The sequence below is a fragment of the Littorina saxatilis genome, linkage group LG17 (assembly GCF_037325665.1).
Source record: "Littorina saxatilis isolate snail1 linkage group LG17, US_GU_Lsax_2.0, whole genome shotgun sequence".
In the NCBI taxonomy this organism is placed as follows: domain Eukaryota; kingdom Metazoa; phylum Mollusca; class Gastropoda; order Littorinimorpha; family Littorinidae; genus Littorina; species Littorina saxatilis.
Genome location: NC_090261.1, coordinates 25288511 through 25310077, shown reverse-complemented (window position 1 = coordinate 25310077; position 21567 = coordinate 25288511). Strand labels below are relative to the sequence as shown.

Sequence of the window (21567 nt, the reverse complement as noted above, 5' to 3'; positions counted from 1 at the left end):
CACCAACAATTCTGCTGAAATTGACCCAATGATAATCTTAATTCATCTAAGCCTAGTGAATGTTAACACATCACCATTTCAGTGTGTCCTGAATAGATTAGTGATCTATGAAGACGTGCATTACAACTGTAGCCATTAAGTTATCCAGTTAAGTTTCTGTTTCTGTCTGTCTGCCTGCCTGCCTGCCTGCCTGCCTTGCCTGCCTGCCAACCTGTGTGTATGTAAGTCTGTATGACAGTCGGTGGGGCTGTGAGAGCAAAGAGGAGTGGTTGAGAAGAGTGTGCAGACGTTCACCATTTCATTCTGGCATTGTTGAATCCCGGAGTGTCTTCAAATTCTTTCGCAGACTTGGAGGACAGGGTCAGGTCTGTCAAGGGGTACACCAGAATCTGTATCAACCAAACACCACGCATCTTAACTTTCTCAGCTGTCTCAACAACACGTTTACAAAATCTGTCTTAAAAATCAAAAATCTGTCTAAAAATCTGTCTAAACATCTGTCTAAACATCTGTCTAAACATCTGTCTAAAAATCTGTCTAAACATCTGTCTAAACATCTGTCTAAACATCTGTCTAAAAATCTGTCTAAACATCTGTCCAAACATCTGTCTAAAAATCTGTCTAAACATCTGTCTAAACATCTGTCTAAAAATCTGTCTAAACATCTGTCTAAACATCTGTCTAAAAATCTGTCTAAAAATCTGTCTAAACATCTGTCTAAACATCTGTCTAAAAATCTGTCCAAACATCTGTCTAAAAATCTGTCCAAACATCTGTCTAAACATCTGTGTCATCTGTCTAAACATCTGTCCAAACATCTGTCTAAAAATCTGTCCAAACATCTGTCTAAAAATCTGTCTAAAAATCTGTCTAAACATCTGTCTAAAAATCTGTCGCCTTAATTAGTTTCCTTCGAAGCGTACCTATGTAAACTTGGTTGAAAAAATAAGTTGTTGACATTTATTTTTAGAAAGTGTATGCCTCACGTTTAAAAAATTTAAAACAAATAGTTTTTGAGACCACAACACTCACCTGGAATGTCAGATCAGTGACGTCATGAGTGATGCTGGCTGCAAGGTGTCCCCCACAGCTGTCGCCTCCCACCCCCACACTGCTGTCAGCGTGGCCCCCTGAACATGTTTGGATGAATAACTTGAAAGGTCTGGCTATTCATTGCAGTTCATGCCGTCATGTGACAGGTTTGGTTTATTCACAGCACAGTTCTGCACAACACACGGCATTAAGTCTCAGGAAACATGAATACACGCATGCAGGAAAAAAATAAAAAATATGGGTAGCGCCGTATGTATGGCAGCTCGCTTTCCCCAGGGAGAAAGCAGCCCGAATTTCCATGAGGGTAACTTCACTGGACTGTAAATCTTATCCAATCCAATCCAATCCAATCCAATGTCCCGCCAGCTACAATATTTTGTCACCAGACAGATGACCTTCTGTTTATTTGCGCACAGCAAAATTCCATTTCATAGGAAAACATGAAACATGTATACAGAAGAAAGAAAGAAAGAAATATAGCCTAGTTCCAAGGCAGCTTGCTGTACGTTCCCAAGGAGCTTAATGAACAAAATCTAACAGATTATAAAGTGTACATGCTATTCTTACCTGACCTGAACTAACCTGACCTAAACTTAACTAACCTAATCTTAATTTCTTCTTCTTCTTCAGCGTTCCAGAATTTTTCTGGTTACGTGTGAGCTCGTTTGCCCATTTGGGTTCCCCAAACTATACTCTGAGAGCATAGTCAGCTTTCGCTGAGTAGGCATGCTGGGTATTTTCGTGTTTCCATAACCCACCGAACTCCGACATGGATTACAGGATCTTTTCCGTGCGCACTTGGTCTTGTGCTTGCGTGTACACACGAAGGGAGTTAAGTCACTAGCAGGTCTGCACATAAGTTGACCTGGGAGATCGGAAAAATCTCCACTCTTAACCCACCAGGCGGCAGGGACCGGGATACGAACTCACGACCTCCCGATTAGGAGGCCGACGTCTTACCACCACGCCACTGCGCCCATCTTACATTAAATACAAATCAATATCATTCACTAAAAATATCCCTTTACTAATACTGCACTTTTTCCTTCGCACTTACCGAGCAGGACCTTGTTGCGCAAAACCCATCTGGAGACGTCACGGCAGTCGTCAAAAGCGGCGGGGGCCTTGTGTTCAGGGGCCAGTCTGTAGTCCACGTTTACCACAATGCACCGCGCGCGTCTGGAAAGCGAGTGCAAAAGGGTGAAAACAAGGATTCAAAAGGTTACGAAACACAAGGCATACCTTACACGCTGATCTGAACTGGGACTGTGACGCAGAAACGTAGGGTAGGCTATTCATTGTCTTGATCACATTCATTTAAATAATTACCGCATTTGCAGAGCATTTTAAAGTAACTCAGTGTAGGTTCGTCTACGTTACGGAGGAACGAATGTCCCTTGGATTTCCTAAAGTCAGATTTGCGAAAAAAGTTTTCCAACGTGACCTCTTGGATTGAATGTGTCTAATTAGCAGTGTAGTACATGCAAAACAATGTTCTTCCTAGCTTAGCTGTCAACATGTATCAGAAAGCTGCGCGTCAGAGTCATAGAGTAATAATTTTGGTCAAGCGTATTTTGCCAACAACAGCAGAGCATGTGAGATCCAATAGGATGGCATACAAAAATGATGCCCTGTGTGGAATGAAAGCTGTCAAGTCCTTCGACATGAGTTGTTCACTGATGTCAATAGCTAAGCATCCACCTGGCTAGGATCTTGAGCATGGTGGAGTGTGTGTTTCTGCTGCATATCACAAGTCCTCCGCCATGGAAGTAGATCCAAATGGCCGGTACGCTGCTCAGGTCCTTAGGTTTGTACACGGACACTGGAACTCCCTCTAGAAAGAAAAAAGAATAGGAAAAAAAATCCGTCAGAGCGCATGTCAACAGCTGATTTTTACATTTAGTCAAGTTTTGACTGAATGTTTTAACATTGACCAGGAATCGAGGCATGGGTGGTGTGTATGTGTGTGTCTGTGTGTATGTGTATGTGCAGAGCGATTACAAGGAAAACGACTGGACTGGTTTTTGTGAAACTGTACAAACAAATTATGCCAGATAATACTCCCAGACGTGTTTTTTAAATTTTTTTAGATAATTGTATTTGATGACGTCATATCCAACTTTTAGTTAAAGATGAGAAGGTGAGGCGGCACTGTAACGACCTCATTTTTCGACCAAATTGTTTGACCACTATCGCCATCATCGTCACCAGCAGCAGTACCACAACCACAAACACTACAACAACCATGCATCATCAACTCCTTTATCGGCATCATGTGTCAAAACCTCACCTTCGTTGCCAGATTGTGACGGCACAAGGAACTGTCTCTCGGAACCCTCGAAGTCAGGAAGACCCCCGATCACCTCGCTGACTCTCAGGATCTGTGCCCTCACCTCTTCAGGCGTCAGCGAGCCGTCCTGAAAAGGCTTGGTCCCAAGCTCATCTAGCTTGGTGAAGCAGGACAGAGTCTCCTCGTGGATCTCGTACCGTTTGCCCGCCTCGCCCCAAGCCTCCAAGTCCCCCATGCTTGAATTTTAAGGGTGGGTTGGTAGAGAGAAAAGTCCTGCCAGAAGATACGGCAAAGCTGCAGTTTTTAGGATCTTGCCAATCTATATAGAAGAACAGAAAAGAGAGGGTTTTTTCTTCTTCCCAAAGTGAGGTTGTTGACTTGCAGTTGCGCTGTGTGTGACTTTTGTTTGTGCGTGTGTGGTAGATAACTTGGACGGATAAATGTTCTTCGAGAAGACACGGCTGGTCAGAAGTTTCTATGAGGACGGCATCTGTTGTACTGTAGTTGGTTTGCTGATCGTGGAGACCCAAGACGACATATTTGTTTTTGTCTTTTTTGACTGCGGTCTCCAGCCTCTAAAAGAAATAAATCCAGACTGACGAGTTTGTCTGCAGAATCTTACGAACCTGTGGTGTTACAGGCGGTTTTCAAGTTTCGGAGAACCCGGACCGCTCGTTCTTTCGATTTTCTAATGCGGTGGCTGCGACAGTTGTATCGATGCGAGTCCTGTGCGAGCATAACAGTATTTTTTTTTTTTTTTGAAATTGTGCATGAGATTTAAGGGTTAGCTTTTATGCAAAACGGTCCATCTTTCGAGGCAAGGAATTTTGTAATGACGGCAATAAAGATAAAGTATGTGAGACACGTTGACACGAGCCGTCCTGTAATGTAATCGTTCAGGTCTCCGGCGTTAAAAGCTACTGCCAAACTGTATTCCAAATGTAGGCTACCTAATGTATAAACATCCTTCAGTCGGGCCATGCACACACAGAGATCGAAACTAAACGACAGGACAAACAAACAAACAAACAAACAAACAGAAAGACAGAAAGACAGACAGATAGATAGGCAGAAAGACAGAAAGACAGACAGATAGATTGGCAGAAAGACAGACAGACAGACAGATAGATAGGCAGAAAGACAGAAAGACAAAGAAACAAACAAACAAACGAACGAACGAACTTAAAACCTCTAGCCTCACTTGTCATCAGCGTAAACACAACTATCGGTCAACTCCGCGAAGTCGCGCGATAAATCTGCGTTAGGCCTGGCGCTCACCTATGTAACGCCAGCTGGACAGACGACAACTGCAGATTATAGAGGTGATTCTTTTTTTCTTCCCCAGCCCGCTACACGTTGCGTGAAAAGAAAACAGGCCAAGTACTCGTCATAATCCCTATTGCAGCATGCAGCGCCGCTGACTCTGCGCAGGAATATGTTGCCCCTTACCTTGCGTGGCCTGACTGACTGACGGGGTTTAAAGATCTCTCAGATCGCTAGGACCCACAGCTCGGAACTTATATTACACAGAAGGGACAAGCCCTCTTAGCGCGATCGAAGAACGCGTTCTGGTTGGCTCGGCCGGCCGCCATCTTGTTAATGCTGAGACTGACCAGCGATCGCGGCGAGCGACACACACACGCAGTGCGCAGTTTGGTCTCACGGTGTGCCTTGTCTCTGTTTACGTTTATGACCTGACGTTTACGTACTGTGTGAATAAAAGCAGGTCCATTTACTTACTAATTTACCGGTAGTAAGGATTTGCTGATGTATAACTTTAGCCGCATCAATAGATCTGTGACCATTAGTTTTTCTCTTTGTTATGTGTTCAATCATCATTTTGTGTGTGCCAACTTTTGAAATGCAACACAAGCAATCAATCGATCTTTTGAGGTTTAACGTCCTTGTCAACCACGAGGATTATTTCAAAGACGGTGCTTTTAGACATTTAACATGCGCCACCCATAAGACAGAAGTCTGACTGAGACTGATTGCGTTTTACGGCACAGTCATTTTTACTGTGAAATCATTGCAACAAGTGTTCGGCACTTCAAAGTGTTTGCCTGCTGTATACAACAACATAAAAGTTAAGTAGAAGTGCAATGCCAAGGCACTGTATACCCCCAGCGAAGGACAAATCCGCTCTCCGTCTCTCTCTCTCTCTCTCTCTCTCTCTCTCTCTGTCTCTCCTCTCTCTCTCTCTCTCTCTCTCTCTCATGAACTGAGAGACCGCCGTAAACAAAGACTTCTCCGCGATACTGAGAAGAAGAAATGAATCTTTTGATACTGTTGTATTTGAACAACATATTGGCACCCAGAGTTTGTACTGCAAAAGTGATGATGTTGTGCTCATGTATGATTTCAACACATATCGTAAACGCTGGTTCTTCGATCAGTCAGACAGCATGACCAAGATTCAGAAACATGCCATGTCGCGTCTTCGGACATTGCCCCCGATCAGCAAAGATCGGTACGCTGAGTTGTACAAAGAAGATCTGAGAATAGTGTCTCGCGTAGTGATGAATGGTATTGGTGTGCAGTGTGAGTCAAGGTATTCCTGACTCTGACAAATGCAGTGGACTCTCTATCGGACTTCCAGTTGCGAGAACTTTGCGCGATCGTGCATGCTTCGGTATATAGAAAGCGCTTGTATTATGTGTCACCAATCTTGTTATGGGCCGGAGGCCTAACAAATAAAATTTCCGACTCCGACTCTCTCTCTCAGTCTCGCTCTCTCGCTCTCTCACACACACATTCACACACATACACCCCCCAAGTCACACACACACACACATGCACACACACACACACACACACACACACACATACACACTCGTTCACACACAAACATAGGCCCTACACACAAACTCACGCACACGCACATACACTACATTCTCTCTCTCTCTCTCTCTCTCTCTCTCTCTCTCTCTCTCTCTCTCTCTCTCTAACACACACACACACACCCAAGTCACACACGCATACACACACACACAGACACACACACACACACACACACACACACACACACACACACACACACTCATTCACACACAAACTGACATAGGCCCTACACACAAACTTGAACTCACGCACATATACATTCTCTCTCTCTCTCTCTCTCTCTCTCTCTCTCTCTCTCTCTCTCTCTCTCTCTCTCTCTCTCTCTCTCTCTCTCTCTCTCTCTCTCTCTCTCTCTCTCTCTCTCTCTCTCTCTCTCTCTCTCTCTCTGACATATTACTTAGTTACAGAAGTGACCACTCTCCTGTTACAATGAAACTTGAGTTTTCACATGAAAAAAAGAGTAGTAGCTTTTGGAAATTCAACTCCTCGCTTTTAAAAGAATTGAAATACGTTGAAGAGGTAAACACAGTAATAAAGAGGGTAAAAGAACAATACGCAGCACTAGTCTATGAAAGAGACAAAGTGGAAGGCATCCCAATAGAACAACTACACATGACAATATCGGACCAATTGTTTTTGGACACTTTGATCATGGAAATAAGGAAAAAAACAATGGAATATAGTTCAAAAAAAGAAAAAAGAAGATAATATGAAGGAAAAGCAATTAGAGAAAGAACTATTTACCTTACAAAAAACCCACAATTATTACAAAAGAGGAAAAGCAAGAAATGCAAGAAATTACAGAAAAACTTGCCAATTTGAGAAAAGAAAAAATGAACGGTGTATTAATTCAAAGTAAAGCAAGATGGGCAGCTGAAGGTGAAAAGGTATCAAAATACTTTTGTAATTTAGAAAAGCGTCATTTTGTAAGCAAACAAATGTTTAAATCAGAAGGGACCTCGGTTTTTCGTCTCATCCGAAAGACTAGCACTTGAACCCACCACCTAGGTTAGGAAAGGGGGGGGGGGGGGGGGGAGAAAATTGCTAACGCCCTGACCCAGGGTCGAACTCGCAACCTCTCGCTTCCGAGCACAAGTGCGTTACCACTCGGCCACCCAGTCTTCGATTATGATACGCTTGCTGGTGTCTTTCGGATGAGACGATAAACCGAGGTCCCTTCGTGTACACTACATTGGGGTATGCACGTTAAAGATCCCCCGATTGACAAAAGGGTCTTTCCTGGCAAAATTGTATAGGCGTAGATAAAAATTTCCACCAAAACACCCGTGTGACCTGGAATAATAGGCCGTGAAAGGTGGATGCAGCGCCTATAGGCTGTTGATCTACTGGCCGATGGCCGATGTGAATGCGTGATATATTGTGTAAAAAATTCCATCTCACACGGCAGTAATAGGTAACATGCGCCTTGAAGTCGCCTTGTGTGGTGAGATACGTGCGCGATATAAATCCTCGTAAATTAAATTAAATTAAAATTAAATTAAATTAAAATTAAAATGATGTGACAAACATTAGGTCAGAAAAACAAGCACTGAAAATGAATAGTGGCTGTTACTTTGTATGCAATGCACAGAAGGTCATCTTTCAAGTTCAGTGTGATTTGAATAGACTAATTCACGATGACCAAACTTGTCACGTTCATAACAGTCATATAATCTGTTCAACAACAAGGCTTCACGCAGATAAGTTGTGTTGCGATGCGTTTAAATAAAGTCGGCCTGAGTTTCCCTTGCCTTGACCTCAATAGACTTGTTTTGCACTGTTATAAACAATACATGTCAGCCACTCGTTAAAGAGTGTTTACTTTGGATATTTTTATTATTTGTCCAGTTACCTCACGGACACTGTGTAATCACCACGAGTCACACACCGTGTAGCTAATTACATTTCACCAGACAGACAGAGAGACAGACAGACAGACAGAGAGACAGACACACACACACACACACACACACACACACACACACACACACACAGATAGACATTCGGACAGATTGACAGATAGACACTGACACACATGTACACACACACACACACACACACATACACACGCACACACACACACACACACACACACACACACACACACACACACACACACAGACAGATGCACTGCGCACGAAAATAGAGAGAGAGAGAGAGAGAGAGAGAGAGAGAGAGAGAGACGGGATGGGGGGGGGGGGGGAAGAGGGGGAGGGAGAGTTTAAAACCACCAGACAAAAACGTTTACTAGCTTGTTCCTTTCTTTTTATTGAAACAAAAATCAAACTGAAGAGAATTTAACATATTGATTACGATAACTTGCGACGAGACTTCGACAAGTACTTTTTAAACCAAAACAAACGAGAAACAAACAAAATGTGCAAACATACATATATATATATATATCAGAAATTGTGAAAGAAACAATTGAAAGTCAGCAGAGACTTTCTTCTGAGATTTGTTAAAATCTCTAAGCAGAGAAAGAGAGAGAAATAAGTGTCCCTTCACAGACAGCATATTGGGAGCATCAGACCCTCCTCAAGGAGGACCGAGATTTACAGAGCAAAGTCCCTTTGTGGGGGACGTATCACAAGGTAATGTAGTAATACATATTTGACAAAAAGCAAAGGCATAAGGCCAAAAAAAAAAATTGTCTGTTTAGGGTAACATGACCAAAAAAAGTAGGGTCGGTAGGTAGGTACGTTTTTTTGTGTGTTTTTTTTGTTGTTTTTTTTGTAAATGCTATGTTGGCTGAACATTCACTTCTTATATTTGATGAATACATGTTTCAAAACTAACGTATAAATAAAACAGAGAGAAAGGGAGAGAAAGAAACGCCAAATGTCTCTTTTTAGCATTTTTACCTCTTTTTTTTCTTTTTGAAATCAAAAAAAAGTTTTTGGGTCGGCGCCAAATCGATAGGGTCGGTCGGGTTACCCTAAACAGACAATTTTTTTTTTTGCCTAATGGAGACAGGACACGACAATAGAATGAACAAAGAATATAAAAGGGAAAGAGAGAGAGGAAAGGAGAGGGAGAGAGAGAGAGTAAGCGAGGGAGAGTAAGCGAGAGAGAAAGAGAGAGAGGGAGAGAGTACATAAGTATACATCACAATTGCATATACCAATAACAATCGCTATAACTTCTTAATTAAATTTAGACTTAAATTATCTATAATGAATGGGGCATACTGCACTCAAATTCGTTTTGCCCCAAGTCGGCCAGTTGAAATAATATATTCCTGGACTTTATCAAAAACAGATTCATTGAATTCTTTTGACAAACTTGCATCACCAAAGAAGAGTGTTGATATCGTAATTTGATCAGTGGGGAGAGTACTTATTGTTCTGGTTCGGTCTCTATCGTATTGAGGGCAATCTAAAAGAAAGTGTTTTACGTCTTCTGATGCGTGGCCACAGGCACACGCTGGATTATTGCTCAAATGCCTATCGACTAGGTGCTGGTTTAAATCAGTCATGCCTAACCTTAATTTACTGTGAATCACTTGGACCTGTCGTTCTCCAATATAAAAATACGGTGGCACAACTGGATCGTTAGCAGTTAAATATCTTTTAAATTGGCTTATGGATTCGATAAGTTTGATTTCATCAGGCAAGGCATTCCATAGATGTGTTGTTGATGGGAAAAACGATGATTTATACAATTCTGTTTTATACGATGGAATCTTGCGTTCTAATGGGCGTCTCCTGTGATACGGGTTTTCTGCAGATACGAGAGGTGGGAGTTCAGCACTTAAATAAGGGGGAACTTTGTTATGAACAATTTTATGAAATAATATTAATTTATGGCGTTTGCGTCGTTCAGAGAGTGTAGTAAAACCCGATTCTTGATATAATTTTCGGTGACTTGTTCCTCGAACTGTTCCAATAATAATTCGTATTGCCTCTAAGTGAAGACCTTCTAATTCATCTGCCAATCCGGTAGTGCAATTATCCCATACAACGTCTGCGTAATCAATACTTGGCAATATGAATGATTTATACATGTTCTCTAGGGATTTTCTGCTTAATCTATATGTATATGAGCGCAGTGTCTATTTGTGTGTGTGTGTGTGTGTGTGTGTGTTTTGTGCGCGTGTGTGTGTGCGGGTGCGTGTACGTGCGTGCGTGCGTGCGTGCGTGCGTCCGTGTGTGTGTGTATGCGTGCGCGCGTTTGCGTGAGCGTGTGTCAGTGAGCGGCGTGCGTGAGTGCGTGTGGGTGTGCGTGAGTGTGTGTGCGCGCGTGTGTGTGATCGTACTGGCGCACAGACTGCTTTTAAAAAAAGAGTTCTAGACTCTTGTCCCTGTGGCTATTCCTGTTGGAACTGCTGGATAAAGTCGACCGTCTTTTTGAAAGCCTCTTTGTTCAGCTGCTGAAAATGCGCTGAAAATAAACAGCAAGCATCGGTAAGTTGCAGCTGAAAGATGACAACTTCACATGATTGTTCTCTTCAAGCGTCGGGGAATTTAAAATGCACAGCTCCCCTGAAATTGGACAACATTTTTAAGCACGCTTAGTGAATGGACCAAAGGAGAGGTCCGGGAAATAATTAGATTTTGGTGGAAATTAAGCTTACATAGAAAAGAAGTCTTTGCACATACATAAACAGTGATAACACTTTATCCGACACATCCAAATCTTACTCTGAGCAGCTGAGTAAGGACAATTTAGCCAAACGTTCTGTACACTGGAATCTGTACGTACGAAACCGCTAGATGCAGCATTCAAGACAAAGTCAAAATGAAATGATCAGAGAGAGTCAGACGGTGAAATACCCTAATTTTATTTCAGATCGCCGAAAACGTTGTCGTCATTTCGGCAGAGCTGCCACATTTATTTACAGTGTAGGAAAGATGACATCAAAGTACTTTCCTAAACTTTCAAAACTTACCAAAACTCGTATGGCAATTTCGGAAAATTTGCTCAAGAAAATGAATCCCATTGACATCTAATGAGAGTACAAAAACACCATATGCTGTCCTCAAGTCAGAATACCACTCTATCAAGTTCAATGTGACTAACTGAGTTGTCCCTGATAAGATGGAGAGGTTACGCTCCGTGTCTCAGTGGGTGGGTCTCTTACCTGGCATTTGATAGAACATGTGGGGCGCTCCTTTCACTACCAGCACATCTGTCGGAACACCGGCATCTTTCAGCTTCTTGCTGTACGCTTCAAGAAGAAATAAAATGCAAGTTTAGCAATGAAATATAGTCTTTGAACATTATTTTGCAAGAGGTGGTGATTAGTACATTTCCTTTGCAACATTATCTTTTATTGTGAAAAGGTGACTGTCAAAGTAAAGTGCTTAAAATGCCTAAGAAAACAAGTTCGAGCCAAAGACATTGTTCTTTTAACACAGAAGTACATTCCATCATCATCATCAGCAGCAGCAGCAGCAGCAGCAGCAGCAGCAGCAGCAGCATTATCATCATCACCATTATCATCATCATCATCACCATCATCATCATCATCACCATCATCACCATCATCATCATCATCATACCGGCACGGTGGCCTAGTGGTAAGGCGTCCGTCCCGTGATCGGGAGGTCGTGGGTTCGAACCCCGGCCGGGTCATACCTAAGACTTTAAAATTGGCAATCTAGTGGCTGCTCCGCCTGGCGTCTGGCATTATGGGGTTAGTGCTAGGACTGGTTGGTCCGGTGTCAGAATAATGTGACTGGGTGAGACATGAAGCCTGTGCTGCGACTTCTGTCTTGAGTGTGGCGCACGTTATATGTCAAAGCAGCACCGCCCTGATATGGCCCTTCGTGGTCGGCTGGGCGTTAGGGCAAACAAACAAACAAACAAACAAATCATCTTCATCATCATCATCATCATCATCATCATCATCATCATCATCATCATCAACATCATCATCATCATCACCATCATCATCATCATCATCATCATCATCACCATCATCATCACCATCATCATCATCATCATCATCATCACCATCATCATCACCATCATCATCATCATCATCATCACCATCAGCAGCATCAGCAGCAGCAGCAGCAGCAGCTGCAGCAGCAGCATCATTATCGTACCTAATCCATCATCCCTGAGGGGATCTAGTTGAGCCATGATGCAGAGAGCGGGAGGCAAGCCGGTGAAAGAAGGACGGTGGTATGGTGATACCACAGGGTCTGTTTTCTGTCCCTCGTTGGCTAAAAAATGACCCATGTACCTGAAAAAAAAAAAAATCTACTGTGACACGTTTTATTTTGCAAAAGATCCACGAAGTGGACTTCCGTTTGTTTCGCAGACACAACATTCTACTCACCCCCACCACATCTGAAATCGTTTGCAGGCACACCAACAATTCTGCTGAAATTGACCCAATGATAATCTTAATTCATCTAAGCCTAGTGAATGTTAACACATCACCATTTCAGTGTGTCCTGAATAGATTAGTGATATATGAAGACGTGCATTACAACTGTAGCCATTAAGTTATCCAGTTAAGTTTCTGTTTCTGTCTGTCTGCCTGCCTGCCTGCCTGCCTGCCTTGCCTGCCCGTGCCAACCTGTGTGTATGTAAGTCTGTATGACAGTCGGTGGGGCTGTGAGAGCAAAGAGGAGTGGTTGAGAAGAGTGTGCAGACGCTCACCATTTCATTCTGGCATTGTTGAATCCCGGAGTGTCTTCAAATTCTTTCGCAGACTTGGAGGACAGGGTCAGGTCTGTCAAGGGGTACACCAGAATCTGTATCAACCAAACACCACGCATCTTAACTTTCTCAGCTGTCTCAACAACACGTTTACAAAATCTGTCTTAAAAATCAAAAATCTGTCTAAACATCTGTCTAAAAATCTGTCTAAACATCTGTCTAAAAATCTGTCTAAACATCTGTCTAAAAATCTGTCTAAACATCTGTCTAAAAATCTGTCTAAACATCTGTCTAAACATCTGTCTAAACATCTGTCTAAACATCTGTCTAAAAATCTGTCTAAACATCTGTCTAAACATCTGTCTAAACATCTGTCCAAACATCTGTCTAAACATCTGTCTAAACATCTGTCCAAACATCTGTCTAAAAATCTGTCCAAACATCTGTCTAAAAATCTGTCTAAAAATCTGTCTAAACATCTGTCTAAAAATCTGTCGCCTTAATTAGTTTCCTCCGAAGCGTACCTATGTAAACTTGGTTGAAAAAATAAGTTGTTGACATTTATTTTTAGAAAGTGTATGCCTCACGTTTAAAAAATTTAAAACAAATAGTTTTTGAGACCACAACACTCACCTGGAATGTCAGATCAGTGACGTCATGAGTGATGCTGGCTGCAAGGTGTCCCCCACAGCTGTCGCCTCCCACCCCCACACTGCTGTCAGCGTGGCCCCCTGAAAATGTTTGGATGAATAACTTGAAAGGTCTGGCTATTCATTGCAGTTCATGCCGTCATGTGACAGGTTTGGTTTATTCACTGCACAGTTCTGCACAACACAACAGCTAATGTCCCGCCAGCTACAATATTTTGTCACCAGACAGATGACCTTCTGTTTATTTGCGCACAGCAAAATTCCATTTCATAGGAAAACATGAAACATGTATACAGAAGAAAGAAAGAAAGAAATATAGCCTAGTTCCAAGGCAGCTTGCTGTACGTTCCCAAGGAGCTTAATGAACAAACTCTAACAGATTATAAAGTGTACATGCTATGCTTACCTGACCTGAACTAACCTGACCCAAACTTAACTAACCTAATCTTAATTTCTTCTTCTTCTTCAGCGTTCCAGAATTTTTCTGGTTACGTGTGAGCTCGTTTGCCCATTTGGGTTCCCCAAACTATACTCTGAGAGGCATAGTCAGCTTTCGCTGAGTAGGCATGCTGGGTATTTTCGTGTTTCCATAACCCACCGAACTCCGACATGGATTACAGGATCTTTTCCGTGCGCACTTGGTCTTGTGCTTGCGTGTACACACGAAGGGAGTTAAGTCACTAGCAGGTCTGCACATAAGTTGACCTGGGAGATCGGAAAAATCTCCACTCTTAACCCACCAGGCGGCAGGGACCGGGATACGAACTCACGATCTCCCGATTAGGAGGCCGACGTCTTACCACCACGCCACTGCGCCCATCTTACATTAAATACAAATCAATATCATTCACTAAAAATATCCCTTTACTAATACTGCACTTTTTCCTTCGCCCTTACCGAGCAGGACCTTGTTGCGCAAAACCCATCTGGAGACGTCACGGCAGTCGTCAAAAGCGGCGGGGGCCTTGTGTTCAGGGGCCAGTCTGTAGTCCACGTTTACCACAATGCACCGCGCGCGTCTGGAAAGCGAGTGCAAAAGGGTGAAAACAAGGATTCAAAAGGTTACGAAACACAAGGCATACCTTACACGCTGATCTGAACTGTGACTGTGACGCAGAAACGTAGGGTATTCATTGTCTTGTTCACATTCATTTAAATAATTACTGCATTTGCAGAGCATTTTAAAGTAACTCAGTGTAGGTTCGTCTACGTTACAGAAGAACGAATGTCCCTTGGATTTCCTAAAGTCAGATTTGCCAGAAAAGTTTTCCAACGTCACATCTTGGATTGAATGTGTCTAATTAGCAGTGTAGTACATGCAAAACAATGTTCTTCCTAGCTTAGCTGTCAACATGTATCAGAAAGCTGAGCGTCAGAGTCATAGGGTAATAATTTTGGTCAAGCGTATTTTGCCAACAACAGCAGAGCATGTGAGATCCAATAGGATGGCATACAAAAATGATGCCCTGTGTGGAATGAAAGCTGTCAAGTCCTTCGACATGAGTTGTTCATGTCAATAGCTAAGCATCCACCTGGCTAGGATCTTGAGCGTGGTGGAGTGTGTGTTTCTGCTGCATATCACAAGTCCTCCGCCATGGAAGTAGATCCAAATGGCCGGTACGCTGCTCAGGTCCTTAGGTTTGTACACAGACACTGGAACTCCCTCTAGAAAGAAAAAAGAATAGGAAAAAAAATCCGTCAGAGCGCATGTCAACAGCTGATTTTTACATTTAGTCAAGTTTTGACTGAATGTTTTAACATTGACCAGGAATCGAGGCATGGGTGGTGTGTATGTGTGTGTCTGTGTGTATGTGTATGTGCAGAGCGATTACAAGGAAAACGACTGGACTGGTTTTTGTGAAACTGTACAAACAAATTATGCCAGATAATACTCCCAGACGTGTTTTTTAAATTTTTTTAGATAATTGTATTTGATGACGTCATATCCAACTTTTAGTTAAAGATGAGAAGGTGAGGCGGCACTGTAACGACCTCATTTTTCGACCAAATTGTTTGACCACTATCGCCATCATCGTCACCAGCAGCAGTACCACAACCACAAACACTACAACAACCATGCATCATCAACTCCTTTATCGACATCATGTGTCAAAACCTCACCTTTTTTTTTTTTTTTTTTTTTTTTTTTTTTTTTTTTTTTTTTTTTTTGCTAGTCTCTCATTTAATTAGAAACTTTGTTTCGAGGTATATATCTCATACGAGTAATTAAACAAATTTTGTGTAAAGGCTTCAATTACACATAAGAGCCACTGACATCGAAGGCAATCACCATGAAGACTTAACACCGTTTACGTACATCGAGATAAGCCGCCACAACATTTTAGGTAGGTGCATCCTTTTTTTTTTTTTTTTTTGTATTTTTTTATTTTTTTTTATTTGCCAAGCACATCATTGTGGGGCTTTTAATCAGTAACATGCATCCGTCTACAATGTATCATCATTCATCCTTCAACATGTATCATAAATGGCAAGTATAAATATATATATACAACATTAAGACATAACAGACAGACGAGAGAGAGAGAGAGATAGAGATAGAGAGAGAGAGAGAGAGAGAGAGAGAGAGAGAGAGAGAGAGAGAGAGAGAGAGAGAGAGAGAATGAGAGAGAGGAAGAAAGAGAGAGAGAGAGAGAGAGAGAGAGAGAGAGAGAGAGAGAGAGAGAGAGAGAGAGAGGCGGGGGGTGGGGGTGGGTAATGATGGTGGTGGTATCATTTATAATGTATACTTTTTTTTTTTTTTTTTTTTTTTTTTTTTTTTTTTTTCTTCAAATTATCAAACGTTCCATGAACAAACTTCACCTCGTCTCGACTTATACAGTACTCACAATCTTCTAATGTACATTTCATTTTCCAATATACTATTCAAATCGTATCTATCACCATACTTATATTTACTAATACACATTTTTGCAATCAAAATAATGTGATTAATTACCTTATTATTTTGGCATATATTATTAGGTTGATAACCAAACAAGATATCTTGTTCTGAGAGGTGCACATTTAATCCTGTATTTCTAAAAATATAATGGACAACATTTTCCCAAAAGCACGTCAACTTCTCACACTGCCAAAAAAAGTGTTCAACATAATCAATGTGTTTACAAAATGTACATACTTTTGTTTCTCTAATTTTCATTTTATTTAATAATATATTCGTGGGATAAATATTATGTAAAATTTTCCATTGTAACAATCTCAATCTTTCTTCTTTTGTACATTCGCTTGCTAACAGCCAATAATTGTGATCTAGTTTAACCTGATATTTATGTAACCAAAATGTAACAGCGCAAGGCTCGCTCGCTTTAGACTGGACTATCAGCATGCGAAACTTTCTCGCGGAAGGGTTAGTGATCACAGGGTTCCGCGTGTCAAGGTCATTATTGTGTTCGCCTGCTCGCGGGCTGGCTGTGTTTTTGCGAAGTGCAAGCGCTCGCACAGCGGTCTTCATTGCGCCGTACTCAAAAAATCTAGAGGGACTGTATCCTATCTTTGTGCACAGCTGGTTAAAAGGAATCATATCTCCGTTATCCCAAATATCTTTCACCGTATCTAAGTGTGCTTCTATCCATTTTTTAAAATATAAGCTTTTATTTTTATACATCACATTTATATTGTTCCATAAACATTGATCACCAAAGCGATCTTCTCTCTCATAAATCAATGCTTTATTATGGATCCATTTTAAGAGAACTTCTTTCCAAAAGTTTGATCGAATGCATTCAATACCTTGAAACAGTTTTAGTGGTGTTGTGGCTTTAAAACAAAGTAAATTTCTTCCCAATACCTGATAAAGACTTAATGGAATCGTTGTCCACGGTTCATATTTTCGTTGTTGAAGTTTTGCTGCCCATGTGAGTAAAAAAGAAGTCTGCATATCGTGGACGTTTATCATGTTAATACCACCTTCTTCCACCACATTACACAATACATTTCGTTTAACTTTTTCAAAGGCTTTTGTATTTGAATACTTCCTTTTCCAGAGAAATCTGAACAAAATAGTATTCAGCTTATCGAGAACTTTAACAGGGGCAAGAAGCGCCTGCATAGCGTAAACAAATTGTGAAACTAAGAAGGACTTAATAATACACAATTTGCCGCTTATACTTAAATTCCTTCACCTTCGTTGCCAGATTGTGACGGCACAAGGAACTGTCTCTCGGAACCCTCGAAGTCAGGAAGACCCCCGATCACCTCGCTGACTCTCAGGATCTGTGCCCTCACCTCTTCAGGCGTCAGCGAGCCGTCCTGAAAAGGCTTGGTCCCAAGCTCATCTAGCTTGGTGAAGCAGGACAGAGTCTCCTCGTGGATCTCGTACCGTTTGCCCGCCTCGCCCCAAGCCTCCAAGTCCCCCATGCTTGAATTTTAAGGGTGGGTTGGTAGAGAGAAAAGTCCTGCCAGAAGATACGGCAAAGCTGCAGTTTTTAGGATCTTGCCAATCTATATAGAAGAACAGAAAAGAGAGGGTTTTTTCTTCTTCCCAAAGTGAGGTTGTTGACTTGCAGTTGCGCTGTGTGTGACTTTTGTTTGTGCGTGTGTGGTAGATAACTTGGACGGATAAATGTTCTTCGAGAAGACACGGCTGGTCAGAAGTTTCTATGAGGACGGCATCTGTTGTACTGTAGTTGGTTTGCTGATCGTGGAGACCCAAGACGACATATTTGTTTTTGTCTTTTTTGACTGCGGTCTCCAGCCTCTAAAAGAAATAAATCCAGACTGACGAGTTTGTCTGCAGAATCTTACGAACCTGTGGTGTTACAGGCGGTTTTCAAGTTTCGGAGAACCCGGACCGCTCGTTCTTTCGATTTTCTAATGCGGTGGTTGTATCGATGCGAGTCCTGTGCGAGCATAACAGTATATTTTTTTTTTTTTAAATTGTGCATGAGATTTAAGGGTTAGCTTTTATGCAAAACGGTCCATCTTTCGAGGCAAGGAATTTTGTAATGACGGCAATAAAGATAAAGTATGTGAGACACGTTGACACGAGCCGTCCTGTAATGTAATCGTTCAGGTCTCCGGCGTTAAAAGCTACTGCCAAACTGTATTCCAAATGTAGGCTACCTAATGTATAAACATCCTTCAGTCGGGCCATGCACACACAGAGATCGAAACTAAACGACAGGACAAACAAACAAACAAACAAACAAACAGACAGACAGACAGACAGACAGGCAGAAAGACAGAAAGACACAGACAGACAGACAGACAGACAGACAGACAGACAGACAGACAGACAGACAGACAAGCAAACAAACAAACAAACGAACGAACGAACTTAAAACCTCTAGCCTCACTTGTCATCAGCGTAAACACAACTATCGGTCAACTCCGCGAAGTCGCGCGATAAATCTGCGTTAGGCCTGGCGCTCACCTATGTAACGCCAGCAGGACAGACGACGCACTGCAGATTATAGCGGTGATTCTTTTTTTTCCCCAGCCCGCTACAAGTTGCGTGAAAAGAAAACAGGCCAAGTACTCGTCATAATCCCTATTGCAGCATGCAGCGCCGCTGACTCTGCGCAGGAAAATGTTGCCCCTTACCTTGCGTGGCCTGACTGACTGACGGGGTTTAAAGATCTCTCAGATCGCTAGGACCCACAGCTCGGAACTTATATTACACAGAAGGGACAAGCCCTCTTAGCGCGATCGAAGAACGCGTTCTGGTTGGCTCGGCCGGCCGCCATCTTGTTAATGCTGAGACTGACCAGCGATCGCGGCGAGCGACACACACACGCAGTGCGCAGTTTGGTCTCACGGTGTGCCTTGTCTCTGTTTACGTTTATGACCTGACGTTTACGTACTGTGTGAATAAAAGCAGGTCCATTTACTTACTAATTTACCGGTAGTAAGGATTTGCTGATGTATAACTTTAGCCGCATCAATAGATCTGTGACCATTAGTTTTTCTCTTTGTTATGTGTTCAATCATCATTTTGTGTGTGCCTACTTTTGAAATGCTACACGACAAGCAATCAATCGATCTTTTGAGGTTTAACGTCCTTGTCAACCACGAGGATTATTTCAAAGACGGTGCTTTTAGACATTTAACATGCGCCACACAATACATAAGACAGAAGTCGTACACGGCGAGACTGATTGCGTTTTACGGCACAGTCATTTTTACTGTGAAATCATTGCAACAAGTGTTCGGCACTTCAAAGTGTTTGCCTGCTGTATACAACAACATAAAAGTTAAGTAGAAGTGCAATGCCAAGGCACTGTATACCCCCAGCGAAGGACAAATCCGCTCTCCGTCTCTCTCTCTCTCTCTCTCTCTCTCTCTCTCTGTCTCTCCTCTCTCTCTCTCTCTCTCTCTCTCTCATGAACTGAGAGACCGCCGTAAACAAAGACTTCTCCGCGATACTGAGAAGAAGAAATGAATCTTTTGATACTGTTGTATTTGAACAACATATTGGCACCCAGAGTTTGTACTGCAAAAGTGATGATGTTGTGCTCATGTATGATTTCAACACATATCGTAAACGCTGGTTCTTCGATCAGTCAGACAGCATGACCAAGATTCAGAAACATGCCATGTCGCGTCTTCGGACATTGCCCCCGATCAGCAAAGATCGGTACGCTGAGTTGTACAAAGAAGAACTGGAAGAAGATCTGAGAATAGTGTCTCGCGTAGTGATGAATGGTATTGGTGTGCAGTGTGAGTCAAGGTATTCCTGACTCTGACAAATGCAGTGGACTCTCTATCGGACTTCCAGTTGCGAGAACTTTGCGCGATCGTGCATGCTTCGGTATATAGAAAGCGCTTGTATTATGTGTCACCAATCTTGTTATGGGCCGGAGGCCTAACAAATAAAATTTCCGACTCCGACTCTCTCTCTCAGTCTCGCTCTCTCACACACACATTCACACACATACACCCCCCAAGTCACACACACACACACATGCACGCACACACACACACACACACATACACACACAAACATAGGCCCTACACACAAACTCACGCACACGCACATACACTACATTCTCTCTCTCTCTCTCTCTCTCTCTCTCTCTCTCTCTCTAACACACACACACACACCCAAGTCACACACGCATACACACACACACAGACACACACACACACACACACACACACACACACACTCATTCACACACAAACTGACATAGGCCCTACACACAAACTCTCGCACATATACATTCTCTCTCTCTCTCTCTCTCTCTCTCTCTCTCTCTCTCTCTCTCTCTCTCTCTCTCTCTCTCTAAAGTGTTTGTTCTCTCATGGGTTTGCAGATGTATGGTACAACCAAGGGGTGGACAGTATTGGTGGTTTTCTAAAATGTTTCAGACAGCGATTGATAGATTGCAGATGGCAAGACTGGAACGACCATATGCAAAGCAGTGATCGATTTTCTACATACAGATTGTTTAAGACCACAAGCAGTACTGAAGCGTATATAGATATGGAAATGAACAGCTATGTGAAAAGTGCATTAACTAAATTCAGGTTCGGTGTCTCGGATCTTGCTGTACACAGGTGTAGGTATAGTGTACGGAGTGAGGAAGATTTGTTGTGTCGTCTGTGTAAATTGGCTGAAGAAAATGAAATACATTTTATGTTCTGCTGTCCTGCACTACGTGACCTAAGAGTATTATTGATAAAGCCAAAATATTATAACCATCCATGTATGTACCGATATACTTTGCTTATGTCTACTGGAAATGTCAGTCAAATATCCAAATTAGCACAATATATTTATCAGGGAATGAAAAGATTAATCACTGTGACATGATCTATGTACACATGTATTACTGTTTGATGTATACAAATTTGGGTCATTTATGAAACACAATATTTGCTATGATTATGTTGTATATGGACGCATACCCTTCAGAAGGGGCTCTGGCCTAAAACTGAATAAACTTTCGTATTCGTATTCGTATTCTCTCTCTCTCTCTCTCTCTCTCTGACATATTACTTAGTTACAGAAGTGACCACTTTCCTGTTACAATGAAACTTGAGTTTTCACATGAAAAAAAGAGTAGTAGCTTTTGGAAATTCAACTCCTCGCTTTTAAAAGAATTGAAATACGTTGAAGAGGTAAACACATTAATAAAGAGGGTAAAAGAACAATAC

The 21567-nt window shown here is 42.1% G+C and overlaps 2 protein-coding genes across 3 annotated transcripts in view; both read right to left on the bottom strand.

Annotated features, from left to right (window-relative positions):
• LOC138952527 (uncharacterized) overlaps positions 1-4942 on the bottom strand; it is an 8060-nt gene extending 3118 nt beyond the window's left edge. Inside the window, exons 1-6 of the mRNA XM_070324212.1 lie at positions 4793-4942; positions 3344-3662; positions 2755-2887; positions 2111-2232; positions 1033-1130; positions 295-389 (exon numbers count right to left, since the gene is read on the bottom strand). Of these exons, the coding sequence (XP_070180313.1) occupies positions 295-389; positions 1033-1130; positions 2111-2232; positions 2755-2887; positions 3344-3578 (683 nt within the window). The 5' untranslated portion in view covers positions 3579-3662; positions 4793-4942. The remainder of the gene's footprint in view (positions 1-294; positions 390-1032; positions 1131-2110; positions 2233-2754; positions 2888-3343; positions 3663-4792) is intronic.
• Positions 4943-8427: 3485 nt separating this feature from the next.
• LOC138951739 (uncharacterized) lies at positions 8428-19275 on the bottom strand. Of its 2 annotated transcripts, none has more exons than XM_070323297.1 (9): positions 19012-19275; positions 17592-17910; positions 14982-15114; positions 14347-14468; positions 13433-13530; positions 12800-12894; positions 12238-12377; positions 11268-11354; positions 8428-10567 (listed from the first exon to the last, which is right to left on the bottom strand). In XM_070323297.1, the coding sequence occupies exons 2-9, from the start codon at positions 17824-17826 to the stop codon at positions 10494-10496; spliced, it is 984 nt and encodes a 327-aa protein (XP_070179398.1). In that variant the 5' UTR covers positions 17827-17910; positions 19012-19275; the 3' UTR covers positions 8428-10493. The 2 variants fall into 2 exon arrangements, with proteins under 2 accessions (XP_070179398.1, XP_070179397.1); XM_070323296.1 differs by having other exon boundaries at positions 18842-19054.
• Between the last annotated feature and the right edge of the window lie 2292 nt (positions 19276-21567).

What these genes read in the sequence shown, in the direction of transcription:
- LOC138951739 (XM_070323297.1), bottom strand. Translation starts at nt 17,826, where the DNA reads ATGGGGGACTTGGAGGCTTGGGGCGAGGCGGGCAAACGGTACGAGATC. An exon ending in AACAATGCCAGAATGAAATG is followed by an intron (nt 12,378 to 12,799) that starts GTGAGCGTCTGC and finishes TTTTTTTTTCAG; the next exon opens with GTACATGGGTCATTTTTTAG. An exon ending in CATGTTCTATCAAATGCCAG is followed by an intron (nt 10,568 to 11,267) that starts GTAAGAGACCCA and finishes GTTTATTTTCAG; the next exon opens with CGCATTTTCAGCAGCTGAAC.